General features: G+C 44.0%; 1 protein-coding gene across 1 annotated transcript in view; it reads left to right on the forward strand.

Annotated features, from left to right (window-relative positions):
* Positions 1 to 23,100, forward strand: part of hk2 (hexokinase 2) — a 41,765-nt gene extending 18,665 nt beyond the window's left edge. The window contains exons 7-18 of the mRNA XM_083912454.1: positions 178 to 361; positions 4,156 to 4,317; positions 6,561 to 6,794; positions 8,332 to 8,636; positions 9,668 to 9,816; positions 10,131 to 10,250; positions 11,974 to 12,069; positions 13,196 to 13,295; positions 13,477 to 13,660; positions 14,116 to 14,271; positions 18,259 to 18,495; positions 19,552 to 23,100. Coding sequence (XP_083768580.1) covers positions 178 to 361; positions 4,156 to 4,317; positions 6,561 to 6,794; positions 8,332 to 8,636; positions 9,668 to 9,816; positions 10,131 to 10,250; positions 11,974 to 12,069; positions 13,196 to 13,295; positions 13,477 to 13,660; positions 14,116 to 14,271; positions 18,259 to 18,495; positions 19,552 to 19,696 — 2,072 coding nt within the window. The 3' untranslated portion in view covers positions 19,697 to 23,100. The remainder of the gene's footprint in view (positions 1 to 177; positions 362 to 4,155; positions 4,318 to 6,560; positions 6,795 to 8,331; positions 8,637 to 9,667; positions 9,817 to 10,130; positions 10,251 to 11,973; positions 12,070 to 13,195; positions 13,296 to 13,476; positions 13,661 to 14,115; positions 14,272 to 18,258; positions 18,496 to 19,551) is intronic.

Genomic DNA, 23,100 nt, shown 5'->3' on the forward strand with positions numbered 1-23,100 from the left:
TAACATTGTTGTGGGTGAGTCCAAATCTCTGTGATAAAGTGTCTTTGCATGATTGAGCACAGGAAACTCTAGCTTGCACACCCTAAACAAAACCAGAAACTTATTTTTTTGTCATTCAGTCTAATTTTTGGATGAGAATTACTCAGTAATTGTAATGTTAATGTCCCTTTCCTCAAGGCACGGGGACCAACGCCTGCTACATGGAGCAGATGAGAAACCTTGAGGTGCTGGATGGGGACGAGGGGCGAATGTGTGTTAATACAGAGTGGGGCGCTTTTGGAGACGATGGTGCTCTGGAGGACCTGCGCACCGACATTGACCGGGAAATCGATGCAGGCTCTCTGAATCCTGGCAAGCAGCTGTGAGTGTCTGACTTGGTACTATATAAAAACATCCTCATTAGTGGCTTCACCTAACTCAACTGCAGCCACGCTTGTATAAGAGATGCCTTTTATTTCTAATTTCCATTGTGCATATCAGTATGTTCATTATGCTGCATTATACGGGCCGGCTCTGTGGTGAAACTGCATGAAACTGGACCTGCTGGTGACAGTGGCAGAGAGGAGGACACTGGACAAACTGCTGGACATTATGGACAATGCCAGCCACCCCCTGCACACCGTCATCAGCAACCAGAGGAGCCTGTTCAGTGAAAGGCTGCTCCTGCCCAAATGTAGGACCAACAGGCTCAAGAACTCCCTCAGGCCATTATCCTCGACAACGCCTCACTCTGGGATCAGTTTATCCAGTCTGGAGGTGTCCTTCTTGGATCTGCTGCCCTGCCAGCACACCACAGTTTAGAAGAGGACACTGGTGACCACAGACTGGTAAAACATCCACAGCAGTTTGCTGTAGACGTTGAAGGGCCGCAGTCTCCTCAGGAAGTACAACCTGCTTTGTGTCTTCCTGAACAGGTCGGTGTGTCCAGTCCAGTTTATTATCCAGCCAATAAAGTCTGCAGCCTCCACCTCAGCTCCCTTTAGCAGGATTGGTCGCAATCTTGGTCTGGACCTCCCAAAATCAATGACCAGCTCCTGCGTCTTGGAGGTGTTGAGCTGTAGGTAGTTAGTGTGGCACCAAAGAGCAAAGTCCCCCACCAGACTCTGATACTCCCCCTCTCTGTCACCCCTGATACATCCCACGATGGCTGTGTCATCAGCGTACTTCTGTATGTGACACAGCTCCGAGTCGTATCAGAAGTCCGAGGTGTACAGGGTGAAGTGAAGAGGGGCCAGCACTGTGCCCTGAGGGGCCGGTGCTCAATATTGAACCGGTTCTTCCTGTTTCGACAGCCAAAGAACCGGCTCTGGGCCAGGAAAACTGGTTCCAGAGCGGCACCAACTCTTTGCTGGTCTAGAACCGGGACCACTTCTTGCATGTTTTAAAGATGTTGTGATTTTAGAATTTGTGTATTTTATTATGTATTTTAAGTGGGCCTGAGCATTTCTGAGGAAACTTCAGACATATACAATGACGTAATGATCTGGCTCTCTCTGGGGGCTCTCTAGTCTGTGGAATCAGGTTCTGAGAAGGTTCCCAAGTTGAGCCAGCACCAGTACCAGCCCCGCACTCGAACAAGGTCAGGGTTGGTCGAAAGGGGGTAACTCAGGTCCATATAAGGGGCATCACAGGCACCACCTTGTTCAAAAATCAGGACTTCAGTTTTATTCTCATTCAAGCTTAAAAGATGTGAGACTGCTGTTTAAAATGATTTTGATGTTTGGTCCAATGGTCTCAAACATTTCTTTAAAAGGCGACATATGTGGGATAAACCGAAGGTTTCATATGATCAGTGATTTCCTTCGAAAGAGAAAGAAACTGTCTCAAACTGATTAAAATTAGCAGAGAGAAGGGCAGTGATAGATGGGTCATAAGAAGGGGTTGACTATCAGTTCTAGTGATTTTAAATTTTTTCATCAAAGAAGTGGAGGAATTTTCCACAGATGTCTGAGGAAACATCAGGACAAGTGGATCGGGTGGTGTTAAGGATCTCTTTAATAGTGTTAAAAAAAGAACACAAGGTTTGTGACAATTCTTTGTCTCATCTGCTTTTCCCATTGGCTGATTTGGCACCATCTTTCCTTTTTAAAATATCCAAAAACACCTGCAACTTGTCTTTCTTCCAGTTGCGTTCAGCTCATCTGACAGCTCGAGTCGTGTTATTCAACCACAGGTCTGGGTTCGGAGCACATCATTTTAAAAGGTGCAAAATCATTTTGGCAGGTGGGATCAAAAAAGTGGGGTGAAGCAAGGGGACAGCAAGCGAGTGTCAGCAGCGTTGTTGCAGCAGCAGAGAACTGTAGAGTGGTACCGTGAAGCCAGGTAAAATGTCCTGATGGCATGAAGAAGGAAAAAGAAGATGCCGCTCAAGCTTGATTTTGTGCCTTTTCTGAAGAAATAAGTTAATTAATCTGCTTATATCCGCAAAGCAATTTCAGTCAAAAACAACTGGACTGGTTGTTTGTCCAGGAAGACGTTTCACCTCTCATCCAAGAGGCTTCATCAGTTCATGTACGCATCTGAACAGGCTGGGACTGGTCCAACTAACTGGTGTGGAGGTCCAGGTATTTAACCTCTCACAAGGCCGATGATGTCACTGACACCTTTTGTGCTCCAAGTGCCCACGCCCGTCGTTAGAGTGACAGTCGTTGGTGGGCAGTTGGTTTCGACTTCGTTAGTGCTCTATTGAGTCTGAACGACAGTCGTTGGGGTCACCCGGGCCATGTGTGAACAGTTGTCCTTTGAGGTTAGATTGTTGAATCTCCTGGGAAGGGATGAAAGGGCAGCATTGTAAATTGGAGATAAGTGGTGTCTCAGACCCCCTCCTCTGTTTAGCGATGGTTTCTCCACTTTTACATAGATGGCTTCTTTTACTCCTCTTTCAAACCATCTGTCCTCTCTGTCCAAGATTTGGACATTGCTGTCATCAAAGGAGTGGGCTTTCTCCTTGAGGTGTAAGTGGACAGCGGAGTCCAGGCCTGAGGAGTTAGCTCTCCTGTGTTGGGCCATGCGTTTATGCAGTGGTTGTTTTGTTTCTCCGATGTAAAGATCTTTGCATTCCTCGTTGCATTGGACAGCATAAACCAGGTTGCTTTTGTGGTGGTGTGGTGTTCTGTCCTTCGGATGTACTAGTCTCTGTCTGAGTGTGTTACCGGGTTTGAAATACACAGGGATGCAGTGTTTGTTGAAGATCCTCCTGAGTTTCTCTGATACCCCAGCCACATATGGGATGACTATGTTGTTTCTCCTGTTATCTTTTTCTTTCTCAACCAGTTTTCTTTCTGGAGGCAGCTGCCGTTTTAACAAAGGTCCAGCTGGGGTAGCCGACTGTCGTTCAGACTCAATAGATCACTAACGAAGTCGAAACCAACTGCCCACCAACGACTGTCACTCTAACGACGGGCGTGGGCACTTGGAGCACAAAAGGTGTCAGTGACATCATCGGCCTTGTGAGAGGTTAAATACCTGGATCTCACACCAGCTAGTTGGACCAGTCCCAGCCTGGTCCCAGCCTGGTCAGATGCGTTCATGAACTGATGAAGCCTCTTGGATGAGAGGTGAAACGTCTTCCTAGACAAACAACCAGTCCAGTTGTTTTTGACTGAAATTGCTTTGCGGATAACGACGACCTGGACGAATGAGAACATTCACAGGCTTAATCTGCTTATATTTTATGTTTACATGCTCTCTTGCTCCTGCAAGGAAAAGAAAAAAACAACCAAACAATTGGGCTCATGATTAACTCAAGGTAACGATGTAATATAGGATTGTTGTCTGGAATAATAAAACCTGCTTAGAGATGTGCAGTTCCATAGATTGGCCTTGGTTAGTGTTTAGAGCATTTACCATTACAACAGTGACTAATTTAGGTCATGATTGAGCCATTTGCTTGTGTAATGAAATATACATGTTATATGAATTCATGCTATAATCACTTTTATTACCTTCTATCAGAGGCCAATCAAGTAGAACATCACTTGACAGACAAAGGTCCGGAGATGTATTTTCTGAAGCATCACTGATTTCATGAGAGTGCAGCACCTGCAAGGTTTTCAGTTAGCTGCTTTTGTGATTGTTCGTGCACGTCTAGATACAGTATTCTGGCTGGTCTGTTAAATGAAACTCTTAAGAATGTGTCAATATTTTGATCCTCAGGTTTGAGAAGATGATCAGCGGCTTGTACATGGGGGAACTGGTGCGTCTCATCCTGGTGAGAATGACCAAAGAGCAGCTGCTGTTCAAGGGCAAGACTACAGCAGAGCTCCTCACTACTGGAAGCTTCAACACCAGCAACATCTATGCCATTGAGAATGACAAGTGAGTGAGTGAGTGTGAGTGAGTGAGTGTCTTCATGGTCCCAAAATGAAAGAACATGCTCACCTTATAGTTCCATCACTTCTGTCTTAAATGCAAAAGCAGAAAAGGGCTGAAAAGTTGAGTTTACATTACATTTGGGAGCATTCAAACATCTTTTTTAACCACTAATACTGCTCCAAAAAACACCAAACCTCTGCAGCAGCATGATAAGAGTCCCGACACATTAATCGAAGCACCAACAACGTAGTTAGTGAACACGGAGTGAATTTAAAGAGTGTTTTGAAAGACTTACCAACTGGCCCCGGTACCAGCTGCTCCATTCAAGTTGATTACTAAATACAGTCCAAAAGGAAGAAGCCCATTGATGATTTATTGCAGCAAAACACGTAAACGTTGTGGTTTGTAGCAGTTTGGTGAAATGTCCCACACATTTTTCCCTGTAGCACGGAAACATTACGCAGATCTCAGGACTCAGGAGTCAGGGGGGCGGGGTTATGTGTTGCTTGAGGACGCACAGGTAAAGCCGACTAGCCTGCAGCTGGAAGTGAAGAGAGACAGAATGGCTGGCGTTTGGATCTTTCCCGGCTGCGAAACAAAAATGAAAGCTTACAACCCAGAAACTTTTTATAGGCTGCAATTGCGGTACGATGACCGCGCTTTAATAAACCAGTGACTTATTGTTTTGAATGTGGACACTGATGCCGATCGAGACGCTTAGGCAGAGGGATTACCGTGTCTGGCACGAACCACAACATTTATGTGTTTTGCTGGAATAAATCATCAATGGGCTCCTTCCTTTTGCACTGCATTTGTAATCGATTTGAATGGAGCAGCTGGTACCGGGGCCAGTTGGTAAGTCTTTTAATACACTGTTCACTAACTACGTTGTTGGTGCTTCGGTTAATGTGTAAGGACATGCTACTGCAGAGGTTTGGTGTTATTTGGAGCAGTATTAGTGGTTAAAAAAATGCTTTAATGCGTCCAACTCGCCGCCCCAAGCTAATCCCCAAGTGTTAGCCGCGGCATGCTGTTAGCGACTCTCTGGAAAATCTACGTTAATAGTTCATTCAGTGCCGTCTGAGGGCCTGAAGTTCACCAACATCCAATACTGGACCTTGTCCGTTGCATACAGAGATTCCTTAAGTTTCCCTGGATCTTTTAATGATATTATGCACTGCATAACATTGTATTTGTTTTGTTGTGCAGTCTTTCAAAGAGTGGTGAACTCTCTCCATCTTTACTTAAGAAAAACGCTCTGAAGAAAATATCTGACACTCTGGATGTTGTTTTTATAGCCAATCATGCTACTAAGCTGTTACCAGTTAATTAACTAATTAACTGAGATGTTCCACCAAGTGCTTTCTTTTAGCTTTTCACAACTTTTTACGTTTTTTTGTTGCCACTGTTCGAACATGTTTGAAAGTTGTTGCTGGCATCAAATTCAAAATGAGTCCCAACTCTTTTGGAAACGGGGTTGTACATGGGACTCAGCTCTCTTTCACAAGTTACAACAAAAAAACATCCGTACCCTTGATGATGCTACGTATATATTGATAGTAAATTGTTGGAATTTTTCTATATTTTTCAGCCAAAGCTCTTTACAATTGGCTGCTCATTCATCCATTGTTGTGGAAGAATCCGGTCGATAAAGATCGAACAAACAGGATCAGCCTTTCTCCGTGGTTTATTGTCAAAGTATTTCTCTGCAGAAAAATGTTCGCTCCAGCTGCTTCACGCACAAGGCTAAGAATCACCTGGAACCCGCACAGGAATTCTCCTTTTAAGGAGACAAAACACAGATAAGGTCAAAAAAGAAGAAGCTGGATGACCTTTTCAGACAGGAACAGAGCACTTTTCAGACTCTTCATTCTTCACCAACACACATGCAAGCAATAAGGATTTGTCATCTCCTATCTATACAGACCAAGATGCATGGGTCACACAATGCCTCTGTCTCTTCATGAGTTATCTGATGTCATGCTGTAGTTATACTCATTATCACCTACTCAGCAAATTACAAACAGGATGATCATGTCATGGTTGTGGGATGAGGTAACAGCAGGTTGTGTTCTACAGTTTCACACAGTAAATGCAGGATTCACGGTTGGCCTTATAAAGTTTATGATTTATAAATTACAAGTATACAAATTCCTGTGACCCTTTTCCATTTCATAACCCTGTTCAACATCACACTAAGCAGTCAAGTTATAGTGAACGTGCTTTGTATTCTGCTTTACCTGCAGAGACGAGGAAGGTCTCGCAAGTGCGGAGAAGGTGCTCCGGGGTCTGGGTCTTGACCCGTTGGTTGAGGACTGCGTAGCCACTCAGAGGGTGTGTCAGATAGTATCTACTCGGGCCGCGCACCTGTGTGCTGCCACTCTGGTGGCGGTGCTGCGGCAGATCCGGGATAACAAAGCAGCGGAGAAGCTGCGCACCACTATTGGAGTTGACGGGTCTGTTTACAAGAATCATCCAGAGTAAGTGTATCTCACAAACACGCACATACACTTGAGTTATGGAGCTTATATTATACAGGGAATTTTATTTTTCAATAACGTGAAGAGGTGCTTCAATTAGCACAGTGTGAGCATGTGGCTCTCTGCAGCTACCTGCGTCAGATCAACTAGAACATGACTGGAAAAGGCTTTTTACAGAAAAGTATTGAATTCACTTGTGTCCTGTTTTTCTTAATCAACAAGATCATTTTCTCAGAAGTCTGAGAGAGCTTTTCATGGGAAAACACTAATGCGGATTTGTGAGAATGAAATGTGAAATGAGATACCTCAAAATCCAGCATAAGCTCTTTCATCTGCATGGAATATGGATGCTGTCACAGCAGAGAGAGAGAGAGGCAGAGAGACCAAATCACACACAATTAGGCTATCCTATGTGAGCTTCTTTTTAACTAACGTAATTTTTTCACATCTGTTCACTGAGCCTCCATGGAAACTGATCTGGAGTGGTGTTGTTCACCCGCCACTAGCGAACTGATGTGTTTATAGGCTTTAAGTTTCAGGGACGTTGCTGTGAGTCAATTTCCCAGCTGCCTTAGCATTTAATTTGTCCGTTGTGCATTTGTTGTTTATGTTGTGATGTTGTGCCATTTCTGCTTGCCCAGTATCAACAACTGATATTCAGCTAATGTTAGAAAAACCTGTGGCGCAAGGACCAGTTCGAAACCAGAGTCAAGTTATAATAAAAACTAAATTTATTCTTATACAAGAAGAGAGAGTATTGTACACTTAACGCCAGTGTCTCAACGTACTCTGAGGGCAGTCCAAAATCATTTAACCATGCAGTTTGAACAGTAATGGTTGTCATGGTGATATATTTAAAAAAGACATTAAGTTATCTCCAGGTTTCCCGTAACAGTCCACAGTCTCGTCGGCTCAACGTGTACAGTGAGAACGGTCTCTCCTCTCATAGTGGAACACAAAACAGTTAATGCAGCCAGAGTTCACACATTATTCTAATTATAACATGTCGTCCTCCTTTCCATCAGCTTAAAAATAGCCTTTTACTCTGTCCAAGTGAACATTTAGGTCTTGTTACAAAACAGCTACACTCTTATCATGTCTGACCTTCACAAAAATAAGTTAGTATAGATCGGGGCTATTCAATTGGCTCCGGACTGCAAGGGAATATTTACTGGCTCTTTGAGTAGAAGACGATGTGAAAAAGTAATTGCTGGCCGTAGCAGCTGATTTTGAGCACAACTCTCCCAGCGCCTCAAATACCGGCGTGCTGGGAGACTCGCTCTACAAGCTTCCTTTCGGCGCGCAGCCCCCCCGTTTCCGAGGAACTCGGAGTAGAGCCGCTGCTCCTTTGCGTTGAAAGGAGCCAGTTGAGGTGGTTCAGGATCATCTGGTAAGGATGAACCCTGGCGCCTCCCTAGGGAGGTGTTCCAGGCACGTCCAGCTGGGAGGAGGCCTCAGGGAAGACCCAGGACCAGGTGGAGAGATTATATCTCCACACTGGCCTGGGAACGCCTCAAAATAAATCTTCTTCTCCTAGGTTTTCCAGGAGGCTCCACAAGATGGTACGGCGACTAGTGCCGGACTGCGATGTGCGTTTTTTGCAGTCACAGTGTGGCAGTGGAAAGGGCGCGGCCATGGTAACAGCAGTAGCCCACCGTCTTGCCGTTCAACATGCAGAGCGCCAGCGCATCCTCGACCCCTTGCGTTTGAGCCGTGAGCAGCTGCAGGAGGTGAAGAACCGAATGAGTGAGGAGATGCTGCGAGGCCTGTCAAAGCAAACCCATGAGCAGGCGAGCGTCAAGATGCTTCCCACATATGTGAGAGACACACCAGATGGAACAGGTAGCGTTTAAAAAGAAGACGGTTACGTTTTCTCTTTACTATAATGCTTTTATGTACATGTTTGGGGATTCTTGTCTCTATTGTCCTCATCTAGGGATGTCACAATATGAAATATCCTGATTATCACGGATTATCATTGAAAATACAGGGTTCTGCATGTAGCTATAACTGAACCTGGACTTACATCCAGGTAACTACAGCATATCTCTGCAAGATCCCTTCAAGTAAACACTAACAGGTTGTGAAATACTCCGGGACAAATTTTAACTGATTCGGCTCAGCTCAGTAACGTTACATTATATAGTTATGGGGTTATTTTCACCTTGACTTGTGCATAAAGGGGTTATCCTCAAAGCAGTTTCAGTCAAAAGCAACTGGACTTGGTTATTTGTCTAGGAAGACGTTTCACCTCTCATCCAAGAGGCTTCATCAGTTCATGTACTGGGTTGGTCGAAAAGGGGTAACACAGGTCCTGGTCCTGGTCCTGGTCCTGGTCCAGTCCCAGCCTGGTCAGATGTGTACATGAACTGAGGAAGCCTCTTGGATGAGAGGTGAAACGTCTTCCTAGACAAAGAACCAAGTCCAGTTGCTTTTGACTGAAACTGCTTTGAGGAGAACGACGACCTGGACACATGAGAACATTCACAGGCTCATAAAGGTGTTGATGATAATCTTGAAGATGTTGAAACATATTGTCCCCGGTCATTTTGTAGTATCCAAAAATGCTCCCATGCTGCCAATGTAGGTACTTCTGGAGGATATTAGGCTTGAACGTCAGCTCTTTATGAAACTTTTACAGCTCTTCTTCTCAGCGCTTCAGCCGAGTGTTACAACTCGCTCTTACATCCAAAACAAGCCGGCACACGCACATAATGTGACTTGCGGGATTCGTTTTCACAGGGCAACAACGCAGGAATCAGGACACATTAACGATTGATCGAGCTACAATATCTAGAGTTATGAAACGATGAGGTCATGAAATGGGGGTTTAGAGCGAAACCGGTTAATCCCAACAACTCTATCCTCATCAGAGCATGGCGACTACTTGACTTTGGACCTCGGGGGCTCCAGCTTTCGGGTGCTGCTGGTGCGAGTGCGAAGTGGAAAGAGACACAATGTAGACATGCATCACAAGATCTACACTATCCCACAGGAGACCATGCAGGGCGCAGGGGAGGAGGTAAAACATCACAGGGGTTGAAGTAACCTAGTATTTCACATAAGTGATTACAGCAGCTGAAAGGATGGAACTGTTGTGAAGTCGATGTAAATTGTGCAGATCTGAAATTAACTGTGTCTCAATGTACGGAGCAGGTGTCAATGCAACACATTATTAAGGTTTTCCTTTTAAATGTGACGTGTTTCATCTGATGTAACGCATAACACCAGAGCACAGTTCATTATATTTAACACCAATTAGTTTGATATGTGATTCTGAATGCAGTCTCCTTATACAGACATAAACCTTCTGTATTTTTATCTCTTGTGTGTCAGCTGTTCGACCACATCGTGCACTGCATCGCAGACTTTCTGGAATACATGGGCATGAGAGGAGCGTCCTTACCTTTGGGATTCACTTTCTCCTTCCCCTGTCATCAAAGCAAGCTGGATCAGGTAAAGTTTGATTCAACATTCATTAAAAATGTAAGACTAGCGAACATTCATGTGATAAGATATCGAATCCACCCCGGATAGGTGTGAATGACTGAAAAAATATCTGTTTGTTACCAGGGAATTTTCTTTAATGTTATAAAGTAAAGCCTATGGTTCTCATTTTCTTTTGTTTTTTTCGGGGGGGGGTGATAGTTGGCATATTGGGGCAGTAGTAGCTCAGTCCAGGTGACTGGACTGGGAAGCGGAGGGTTGCTGGTTCGAGTCCCTGTGTGGACCAAGAATGGAGTGTGGACTGGTGGCTGGAGAGGTGCCATTTCATCTCCTGGGCACTGCCGAGGTGCTGTTGAGCAAGGCACCTAACCCCCAACTGCTCGGGGCGCCAGTCACTGGCAGCCCCCTCGCTCTAACATCTCTCCATTGGTTGCATGTATATAGGTCCTGTCTGAGCATGTGTGTGTATTTCGGGCCTGTGTGTTTGTGTAAAATAAAAAATAATAGAGTGAAAATTGAGTTTCCCCATTCGCGGGACTATAAAGGAATTCTTCTTCTTCTTATTATTATTATTATTATAATTCTGCTAATTTAAAGGTCCACCTGGCAAGAATGAGCCACTGCTGCAGGGTCGGACAGCTGCTCATCAGGCACCAGGGAGACCGGTGGGAGACAGAAGAGGACTAACAGCAGCATTTTTCATGTTACTCTGTGAATTAAGAATATGATATATGCACTCCTATGTCGCTGTAGTGTTTTCAAATATCTATTAACGTGATGCTCATATTGTTTTATGCCATATTTATCAAGACTCTCATTGTGGATCATTTTTGTCAACTGGCCCACATACCAAATTAATGTAATAGCCCCGGTAATGTTAATGTTAATGTTTGCTATTTTTTTTATTTTCTAAAAGCAGCATTTAGTATTCCTACTTAAGGGAAATGTATGAGAACTCAACTTTCTACACTCGTAATGACCTGTGTTATTGCATTCATCATAAATGACATCCTACGCTGCGCCTGCGACCTGGAACCAGCTCCAGCAGAGGCTGAAGCTGTCCAGCTTTACTTCTTTAGGGGAATTCAAACTGCTTGTAGGAAGGCTGTTGAGACCGTCTGTGTGGGTCTGCACTTGTACATAACTTAACTTGTTCTTAACTTGTTATTTCTACCAAAACCTGTGAGTTGGTGATTGTCCGAACCATGGAAAGACTAGTTAAGATGGTTTTGGTGAGTTTTATTTGTGTTTTACTGAGTTAACGTGGCACTTAAGTGTCTTCGTTTGGTGAAAGAGAAACGTGGCTTCAGAAGGTGTACAGTTGTATTTTCTGTTTAATAAGGAAAATAAGTGAAGGAATACATCTCTACAGTTTGTCAATTTATTCTGCTTTTTAATTCCCACAGCTGATCGATCAATGTAGAAACAGTTGATACGTTTTAAAGAGTGGGATATCTGCGTGACCTAAACAGCTGGCACCGCGGCTACACACACACACACACACACACACACACACACACACACCTGGGCAAATATAGGTATTTGGTTTTGTTAAAGACTAATTTCCTGCAGCGTGCTCTTCCTGAGTTTTGAGGACCACAAAGCCAAACCGCTTTCTGCCTGTGGGACTATGATTTCTGTTATTTCTGTTGTAATAAGTCCCATTATATTGTGTGAAGTAAAGGTATATTGTGAAACTTAAGATTAGTTCTGTCTCTTCTCATTTGTCCAGGGCATTCTTCTGAAGTGGACAAAAGGTTTCAAGGCCAGCGGCTGTGAGGGACAAGATGTTATTACATTACTTAAAGATGCCGTCCGCCGCAGACAGGTCAGGACACACATAACAAACACATTCTCAGAAATCTGGCCATGAATGTTTACACTTGGGTAAAGAATAAAAGTACTTCAAAAGGCTTACAAACAGCTTTTTATTGTTAGATTTAGGTTTTATCTGTGTATTTCTTCAGTTCTTTGTCTGCAGCTTTAGTCACCCTCATTCTCTCTCCCTGCACTATTCCCTTTACATCTAACATTGCAAACTCAGAAGAAATAGATATAGATAATATGCTGTATATTCATTCTGAATTTTAATTGAGAGTTTTAATTGACAATTATAAAAGGGCATTCTTTTAAGGTGAAGTAACCTCAGAGTAAAAAACAATACCATTATTTACAAAGTTACCTCCTACTCTCCAGAGATGTGGGTTCAACATGCTGCATCAAAACCAAAATGAAGACTGTCACTACATTTAATATGTAACTACTTGAAACTAGGGGTGTCCCCGACTACAAATTTTCTGACGGCATATTTAAAACTGTAGTTTCACTTTCACGGCGCTCTGTCAGACTGTGTCGGACTGAACGTCTATAATGAAAAACAACAAATGGGCAAATATTCAAAATAAATGCTGCTGATGATGAAACAGGAGCAGACTGTTGTATTTCTGACGCCCAGGTAGATTTAAAGCACAGCCAAGATGCTCTCTGACGGTGGCGGATCCTGGATAGTACAACTTTGTCTAAGAGGGGGAGGGGGTCAATCCTGCACACTAAGGAGACAGATTAAAAGCACAAGTTATTTTCACATTTTTAGAAACAGTATTTATTAATAGGGCTTATATTTATACCAAAATAGGCTATTTATCATGGTTTATTGGGAGAAACCAAGCATCTATATGTAAAAATCAGACATTCAGCACCCCCGGAGCTAGAATGGAATAATCCATTATTTCATAACCATATTTTGCGCGTTTTCACGATTTGACCATGAGATTGGCAGTCGAATCAGGCTCCTCGGAGCGAATCGTGGACTGTTCGGGGTCACCCCTATTTGAAACTCTCAATCTGCTGCTCTGTTAGGACTTTAAAGCCTAAATGGTTATTAGGGCAAGCAATTCAGCTACTACTGTGTGTTTCCACTCTAATAGATTTCCATCACTTTATCACTGTTCCAGGAATTTGACCTGAGCTTCGTAGCGGTGGTTAATGACACAGTGGGAACGATGATGACCTGCAGCTATGAGGATCCCAAATGTGAGGTGGGACTCATCGTGGGTAAGTCTGTCCACCTTCCTCTGTGAAAGCCATTTTTAAGCATTATAATCCGTTCACTGTAAGCAACAAAAATGTACGTTTTTATGTTTCCACTTTGGAATGAAACTCATCTAAAACGACCTGATGTTTGCCTTCCATGACAGTACTTACAGTAATACCTTTCCACCTGTCTTTAACTCAGGCACAGGGACCAACGCCTGCTACATGGAGGAAATGCAGAACATCGAACTGGTGGAGGGTGACGACGGCCGTATGTGCGTCAACATGGAGTGGGGAGCATTTGGCGACAACGGCGAACTTGATGATTTCTGCACCCAGTTTGATCACGTTGTGGATGATTGCTCTAACAATCCTGGGAAACAGAGGTATTGGATGGGTACTTTAGGTCATCTTGAATTGACTTTATGTCTATGAAACAACCAAAAAGTGTCAGCACTCACATCAAACAGCATCACATGTAGTCACAAATACAGTGTAAACTAATAAGTCACAGAGAGTCAAAGACAGACAGGGAGACTAGCAGAGAGCTGGAGCCCTTTGCATCATTTCTATAAAAGAAGAATTGCCCGGCAAATTGTTTATGCAGCACTGTATCATTTGTTTGTGTAGCTGCAGAGTAATTGATGGAGTCTGAAAGTGGGAGTCACGCACAAACTGCGTTAGAGTTAGTGACACTTACTTTTGAGAGAAAAATAGACAAGCTGTTTAAAACAGAGCTGAGCTGTGCAGCGCAGCGCCCGCCCATCTGCGTAATATTAATGTGAATGTTACCAATGTGTGGCTGTGGACATTTTTCTGTTTGTGTGTCTCTTTCTCTGAGGTATGAGAAGATGATCAGTGGCATGTACCTGGGAGAGATAGTGAGGAACGTGCTAATGGACTTTACCGCTAAAGGCCTGCTGTTCAAAGGCAAACTGTCCGAGCGACTCAAGACCCGGTCCATCTTCGAGACAAAGTTCCTGTCCCAGATTGAGAGGTGAGTCTAACAGACTAGTCTCAGTGTCTGAGCTGAGCTGACCACTGTTCACCATTTAAAGTGCACAACAGTGGCTCCTCTCCATGCAAAAACATAATGGTTCTGTGAGGAGTCAGGTTAGTTCACCATGGTAACTGTGGTAAGAATAGAAAAGATGTACTTTACACTTAAATCCCATCGCAACAAAACAAGATCATATTGTAAGCGATGTGCCAGAGCTGCCCAATGACATCACATTAGTCAACTCCTCACAGTAATTGGCTGTTACATGGGTGGCATCTACAAGCTACCGACAGCAGGTTCAAGCATCGTTAAGGTAACTAGGAAACAACATGTGTATCCATCTTTATTGCACTAAAATAAATAAAAACAGTGTAAAGCTCAAGTAATCAAATGAATAGGTAACGGCACAGTGGTGGAGACTAAATAATGCACTCACCTTCTGAAAGTTCGTTCTTGTCACATTTGCTGTGCTGCAGTCTCGTGCTGGAATTATTCACTCTACACTCTTTACCCAGAATAAACCAAGACAAAAAGACAAGATCAAGGCCAAGAGTATCTCTGCACTGTAGCATGTTTTTGATAGCTGTAGGCATCAGAACACTTACAGGTACGATCACACGTACTGTGTAGCTGGGGAGTTTGAGTGAAAGGTGAAAAATAATAATTGAAAAGGCCTGAGGGGTGTACTATGCAGCACGCTGAATATACCCAGGGTTTCTTTGGATTACCTGGATAGACAAATACTAAACTTGCAATCAGAGTTAAACGGCACCATGAAGTACACTTAAACTGGACAAATGAGGATATTCAAAAGCTCACTTAAGAGGTCATTTGTCAAGCCAGGGTTTTCACTTTAGTTTCAGTGCTCGTTCTTTGACTCACCCTTTGGATAGATCACTCAAGACGTGCAGATCATTATTATTAACTCCTATGAGCTGTTCAAGACTATAATAACAGGAAGGGGCAGCACAGTTGTACATAATAAGGCTAGGGAGGCATGCTGGCAAGAAAAAAATAGCAGATTGTGTAACTTCGTCAGTGAAAAGATTCTGTATATTGTCTAAAAGTAACTGTGCCAAATGCAGAATTGTTCACCATTAATCCAAATAGAGTGATGATGATGATTTAATAATGCAGAAGCAACGTCCAAACTGCTTTATTTGATATTTCAGGGAATGTGAATGTTTAAAACTCCACACTGACCATAACTCCAAAACCTTTAGTGAATAAGTTTTCCATGTGACACAAGAATGGGATCTTTTTAAGCTACACATAAATTCGCATCGCATGGGCAATGAACCTGGCACGCAGACTTACAAGACCGACGCGCTTCCTCCACTCTACCACTGTCTCACAGAGCCAGACGTCTTCTTTTATCTGAAACGATATAAAATTCTTCCTTGACAGTTTGAGCGGACGGAAAGCTCCGAAACTTTATGAACTTATTGAGCAATGAGTTGAGCGCTGCTACAACCCTGCGGATTGCTCAGCACCTCCGAGTTTCGGCATCACTTGCTACATGCAAATATGTACCCATGGCAAAGAATCGCAGTGAAACACAGACACACTGCCCAACACCGAGTGCATGAATTGCCAACATAAGGTCCAACAAGGATGATCAAAGAGTGAATACCCTCTGATGAGAACCTGTGTCTGTGATAAAGGAAGTCTAAGAAGCTGCTCTGGATTTATGTAGCCGATATAACCTGAAAGTCTAGGTCTTAGCCCTAAGTCTTAGCTGAAAACCTCCTCCCGACCAGGTTTGGTGGAAAGCATAAGTTACCATGGTGATACAGCGACGCTAAAAGAGAACGACTTGTGTGTCACAGCTGACCCAGGCTGTGCTAACCCACTAATCGAGCTTCGTAGTACACCCCACCCGAGCCTCATTCGCCCATCTAAACTTTAGACTAGACTTTACTACCCTACATAAGTCCATTCACATGCATTTTTTCAACCATAGTCTGACTCTGAGTCTATGAACATCTCTTCTATTCACAAAGTAGCCTCATGTTTCTTTCAGCCGCTAACAGAGATACAAAAAAGATTGGGTTTGTGTAGGGCGTCAACATCAGTGATGACCTCACCTGGACATTTGACATGGTCAAGACAGCAGCTGTATTTCCCAGGGAGACACAGAGGATTCTCCCAGCTTCTACAGTTGAATCTTAAGCCGCTTTCACACTGCCTGTATGTCGCGGGGCTGTTGCACCTTCATTATGGCCGGCCGTCTGAGGTAGTAGTTGGTAGTCAAAGTGCCAGAATAGCGCCAGGCCAACGTCTGTGTAAATGGGAGAGCCAGCAGCACAGAAAGCAAAAATTACCACAGCAGGGTCAGAAAAAAGGGATAAAGCAGCATTTAGAGTCGCTTAGTAACATACATAAACATTGAGTAGTAGTCCACCTTTTTCTTCTCCTCCCCTCTTTCCTCTTTCTTTTCTCTCTCTCCCTCTCTCAAACACACCCACGGGTGCTGGGGTTTACAGTCTGAATCTGACCCTCTCTCTACTGAAAGTTGTGCCACTATAATGTATAATGTCAGTGGTTGGTGGATCGGGTTAGCTTCAGTGGTAATTAACGGTGCAGACTGGCTAACACGCACAAGACGCCTCTTTTACTTCGAGAATGCCAGCGTTCTTTGTGAAATCACAGCTGGGGTGGCCCTATGCCACCTTTGCTTGGTCTGTGTGAATGACTAAGATGCGGGCGTCTGGGGTTCCTTCATTGTGGTGCTGTTACAGAATCTCTGTGTGAAAAGAGAAAGCATCTTGACCAGTTGCATCACTCAGTGCGTTTACATGCACAGCAGTAACCCGAATATGGTCTTTCTCTGGTTAAGGGAATAATCGGATCATTGTAGTTCCCTGTGTATACATGAAAGGGGATGAGAGGGAACTGGGAGTAACTGGACCTCCGGTACAGTAGGTGGCCCTCCGTCAACATACAGCTGGAATGTGGCTTTTTCTTCTGGTTCACCTTTGTCAAAATCACAACCTGGAGGGGGGAAAATGGACGACTTTTGGACATAATTACGACCGAAATTGGTCTTTTTGGTCGTAATGTTTCTTGCCATGGTGAAGCCATTGTTGTTTCGGCGCGGTTGCTTCCTGATTCATTCTATTTACGGGTCAAAACCCACTGCCGCAGAGTGGGGAGGGGCAGTTATAATCAACGGAGCTTGCATGCTGTTTACATGCATGAATACTCTGATTACTAAAGGAGTTATCTACGTCTGTTAACCGGGGTATGGTGTTTACATGGTGTATTAGTGTGCCCTTGGTCCGAATAGAATTGTATTTTTACGTCTGTGAAATGAGAATAGTACCGCCATGGACCGCAAACGCCTGCAGAGAGAACTAAGGACTGCTGACAGGATCACCAGAGTGCCCCTACCATCTCTGCAGGACATGCGTATGCCACTAATGAGCCCACAGAAAGACCTGCTACATCAGTTGAGACTCCAACTACCCCCACCACAGATTGTTTACGCTTGTGCCCTCAGGCCGGAGGTACAGGAATGTGAAATGCAGGACCTGGCTTAAAGAGCGTTCCTATCCTCAGGCCTGAACATATCAAGCCCACTGCCCCTGCACAACATGAGGCTGTAATGATCCAGAAGGTCATAACAGCTCATTTATACAGTGAGCTCAAGTTTCAAAACATGCTCTCACTACAATGAAACGGCCACTTTGGGGACACATACTATGGATCATCACACATGAATACCATTTGGCTCAGTGGATCTGCAAGGGTCTTCAGTCAGTCACACCCAATTTATGCAAATCAAGGCTGTTTATGGACCCCAGTATGCAGAAATGTTCTCCATTTTAGAATAGGCTACAATAACACATCAGTACTTAATAAGAAAAAGTCAGCTGACCATCGGAAAGATAGAGATAAAAGGAAACCACTGCTACAAAGAAAATACATGTATGATAACCATCTCTTTCATGTGTATAACTGTAACTTTCTCTGACCCCAAAGTGACCGTCTGGCCATGAGACAGGTCCGCTCCATTCTGCAGCACCTGGGCCTCACCAGCTCCACATGTGACGACAGCGTACTGGTGAAGGAGGTGTGTAGCGTGGTCGCACGGCGTGCAGCTCAGCTCTGCGGCGCCGGTTTGGCCGCTGTGGTCGACAAGATACGACAGAACCGCAACCTGAATCAGATTTCCATCACCGTCGGAGTGGACGGTACCCTTTATAAGACGCACCCTCAGTAAGCAGCAGTCATGTCCTAACACAGAGTACTAAACACAAAACAAATCCACATCACAAGCTTGCTGATATTTTCAATTTCAATTGTATTCACGTTTTACTAGCATTATACACTCACCGGCCACTTTATTAGGTACACCTGGTGCTTGATTACGTGTCAGTGTGGTCTTCTGCTGCTGTTCCCTCTCTGCTAGAAAGTCAGTGGTGTTGTGTGTTCACAGATGCTCTCCTGCATTCCTCTGTTGTAACCAGTGGTTATTTGAGTTCCTGTTGTTCAGTTGACTGTCTATCAGCTCCAGCCAGTCTGGCCATTCTCCTCTGACCTCTGGCTAAAACGAGGCATTTGCGCCCACAGAACTGCCGCTCACTGGGTATTTTCTCTTTTTGGGACCGTTCTCTGTAAAAACCCTAGAGATGGTTGTGCGTTCAAATCCCAGTAGATCAGCAGTTTGTGAAATACTCAGACCAGCCCGTTTGGCACCAACAACCACGCCATGTTCAAAGTCAATTCAATCACCTTTCTTCCCCATTCTGAAGAATTTACTTTTTATTTAACCCGCAAGGGAAATTCAATTTTTTCACTCTGTTATTGATACACAAATGCACAGACAGGACCTATATACATGCAATTAATGGAGAGATTCTAGAGTGAGGGGGCAGCCAATGGATCAGCGCCCCGAGCAGTTGCTCAACAGCACCTCGGCAGTGCCCAGGAGATGAACTGGCACCTCTCCAGCCACCAGTCCACGCTCCATTCATGGTCCACACAGGGACTCGAACCGGCAACCCTCGATTTCCCAGCCGAGTCACCTGTGGACTGAGCTACTGCTGCCCCTGATGCTCGCTTTGAACTGCAGCACATCGTCTTGACCATGTCTACGTGCCTGGTTGCTGCCATTTGATTGGCTGATTAGAAATTTGCGTTAATGAGCAGTGGGACAGGTGCACCTAATAAAGTGGCCGGTGATTGAATATTGGCGGAGGGATTTTCATCTAACTCTTGTTGAATACTGAATTTGTTTTATCCCCTTTCTTTCCTCCGTCACTCTTCCTAAAGTTTCTCCAGCATCATGCAAGAGACAATGCAGGACTTGGCTCCGCAGTGCCAGGTGACCTTCCACAAGTCCGAGGACGGAAGTGGGAAGGGAGCAGCACTGATCACAGCTGTGGCCTGTAGGATCAAGAGTGAAGGGCAGCACTGAATAGACTCTCAGTGGACAGGTAGAACTATCACAACTACAACTGACTTTCTGTGCCAGGTCACCACAATAAAGGCATGACCACCTTGACCTGGGTTTAGATCTTTAGTATTGAAATGTTTTAAATGAAATGATTTTATTCTTTTTGGTGATATTTGATATGTGACCTTTTGGTTTGTGTTTGGAATAGGTGTATATTCGTGGTGTGAGCTGACATTGCATAAAATGGTGTAAATGTGAACTTCATAAATGACAGTTTAGCTTGTGTGTTAGTGAAATTGCACCTTATGTTACATTTTTTTAAACACTCCCTCCCTTTTTAACCACTCCCTCCTCGTCATTTGCACCTTCAAACCTGCCCAGCTGACTTCATCACAATGAATTTACTATTTTATATCAAATGTTTTCATAATCTTTATTTACAGAGACTTTTAAAAATCCATGTTACAAAGGGCTTCACCAAGGCAGCAAAACAAAGTCGTAAAAAAATGAGTTTTTAAAGAAAACAGATAAAACAATTGTGTGTGAACAGCAAAAAGCAATACAGTGGAAAAGTTAAGAATAAGAGAAGAAATGTACTTTTTAAAGAAAGGAAGTGAATTAAGTCTTGCACACTAAGAGGTCAGAGATAAAGCGGGGAAAGCCACCATGACGTACATTAAAAGTAAATAATAAAGTCTATTCTAAAACACAGCTGGAGCCAGTGGCCTGGGAACGAAATTTACCGAGCTCATGTTTCATTTGCTCTCGCCTGGCCGCCCTCATATTTGATAGATTTCCAGCAGCTTGAGATCGGACAGGCCAATCACAGTTAATGTCATGTGGGGGAGGGGCGGCTTAGGATGGACCAGGCTTATGTAACTCAGGTCAAACTGTCAAACTGGACAGGAAATCCATTAACAGAACCTTGATTCTTATGTGATCGGCTATTTCTCACCTACACTGTTTTCAGAAACACATTTTCAGTGAACTCTTATTTGAGAAAGTTTGATCCGACTGGCTTTTTTTTTCTGCTTCAAAATTGACCAAACGTTGCTGTTTTTGTTGTAAATACGTCCGAGAGGCATTTTGGGCTGCATTGCCGATGACACCCCCTGGGTATTGAATGAACTGAGCTCCCAGACTAATGCGCATTTGCGTATTTGCACATTAGTCTGGTGATTCCAGACTAGGGAGCCAGTGTAAAGGGCCTAAGGGCGCACTCACACTGTCCTTCCGCACCGCGCCAAAACCGTTTTTTCGGGTCAAGCTTAGTGCGTTTGACCAGTGTGAGTGCACCCGCTCCGCGCATAACTGCGCCCAGCTGGCCGTCCACGGCCCTTCTGAGAGAGGTGGGCTTTTGTAGAGCACGTTTGCACATGTACGAGCACGAGCGTGTGCACGTGTACGAGCACGATGCCTACGGCGGTTCTGACGTCATTTATGTGCGCCTGTTCGGACATAGAAAATAGAAGGAGGGACCATGCGCGGACATTTACCAACAACAACAATGGCGGTGAAAGGTTCACGTTGGTGTGATGCGGAGGTGGAGTGTTTACTGCAGATTTGGTCGATGAAAAGATTCAAAAACAGTCGACAAGACGCACAAAAACTCCGAGGTCTATGGAAAGATTTGTAAATAAAACAGTGGTGCGATCATGTCTCTTGGTTCTGGTTGAAAGCCAACTGAGTTCTGTACGAACTGTTGCAGTAACCCAGGCGTGATGAGATGAAGGCGTGTGAAATGGTCTTTCAAAGTTAAGAAGTTAAAGTTCAGTTGAAATAGAATCTAACGTGATGAAAAGATGATCGCACAAGCTTTGTGGTGTGCTTCTTAAAACCGAGATGCCGAGGTTCCCTCCAAAAGGCTTGATATAATCCAACTGGGGGCTGGATTTGTCTCGCCATGCGCTCGGTACCAATGACAAGGATCTCTGTTTTGCTCAGCTGAATAAATGTCAAGCTTTGCACGTATGGGATCTGTAATCACAATCTTTGTTCCGTCAGTGCAGAGCATATATCTCAATCACAATGGCACAAAAAGATAACACTGATTCCATGTTGGTACTTTCCGCTGCAGTGCCTTAATCGACAAAATCAATGTTAATCATTTATCTCAACACAATGATCCGTATGTAATCAATGATGGAGGGAGAGAGATCATGACATTTTCAGTAAAAGGTTATGAAAGCTAATTTCCCAACAAAGGGCTTTCAGTGGCGACTACCTGTCTTCCTTTCATTCTCTAATTTGTCTATTTTCTAAATCATATGTCCTGGTCAGGGTCACAGGGAAATGGATCCCATTGATGTCAGCACTCGAATATACTCTTAAAGCTCATAGATGTATGCATGGCAGCCTTATGTCGAGTGCAGTTGCGTCTCAACCCGGCTCACAGCGAGTACAAAGCTAATATCTGTGCCACTGGATAGCTTACATTACTCTGTTGTGTATTCACACATTTCAGGATGAGCTTTAATGAAGCTTTGTTAGTGGTGTCACAAGAAGAAGAAGAACTTTATTTATCCCGCAACGGGGAAATTGAATTTTTTCACTCTTATTATTCATGTTACACACACACACAGACCCGAAATACACACACATGCACAGACAGGACTTATATACATGCAATTAAGGAGAGATGTTAGAGCGAGGGGGCTGCCAGTGACCAGCGCCGCGAGCAGTTGGGGGTGCGGTGCCTTGCTCAACAGCACCTTGGTAGTGCCCAGGTGATGAACTGGCACCTCTCCTGGCCACCAGTCCACACTCCTATACATGGTCCATACAGGGACTTGAACTGGTGATCCTCCGGTTCCCAGCCAAGTCACCTATGGACTGAGCTACTGCCTTGGCTGCAGCCGAAGTCGCCGTTATGTGAAATTGCTCAGTATTAAAGAACAGTGGTCAGACCGTAAAAGCTAAGGACTAGAGCACTGTTGGGGCTGGGAGGTTAAAGGTAAAAGAAGGGATTGGTTCTAACCGTTTTGGACTCGTTTGTTTTATTTATCTCTTTGTGTTACATTTGAATATGTGTTGTATAAAGAAAGAAACACATGACAATCTATGGAAGTTTGTTACGGTTCTGTTAAATCCATAAACGGCAACATCCAGTTGTACGATCACTACAGTCTTTGTTTATGAATCTAAAACAAAAGACAGTTAAAATTGTACCCCGTAGCCACTGAGATGTGTTGTTTCTGTCGCCCTCTTTGGTGGTAACATGTAACTGCAGCCTGTTCTGTCAGAGCCCTCCATCTTATGTTCACTGTGTTGACTTTCTTTTTCTTTTTTTGCTCTTTTGTAAACTTTATTGACCTTTACAAAATAAAGGTTATGTTTAAGTTCCTTGGTTATTTAAAAAAACATGCTAGTACAGTGTTGGTAAAGCCACAGTGGATATTCTATCAAATTCTGAACAATAAAATCAT

Source organism: Echiichthys vipera (genome assembly GCF_963691815.1).
Source record: "Echiichthys vipera genome assembly, chromosome: 4".
Taxonomy (NCBI): domain Eukaryota; kingdom Metazoa; phylum Chordata; class Actinopteri; order Perciformes; family Trachinidae; genus Echiichthys; species Echiichthys vipera.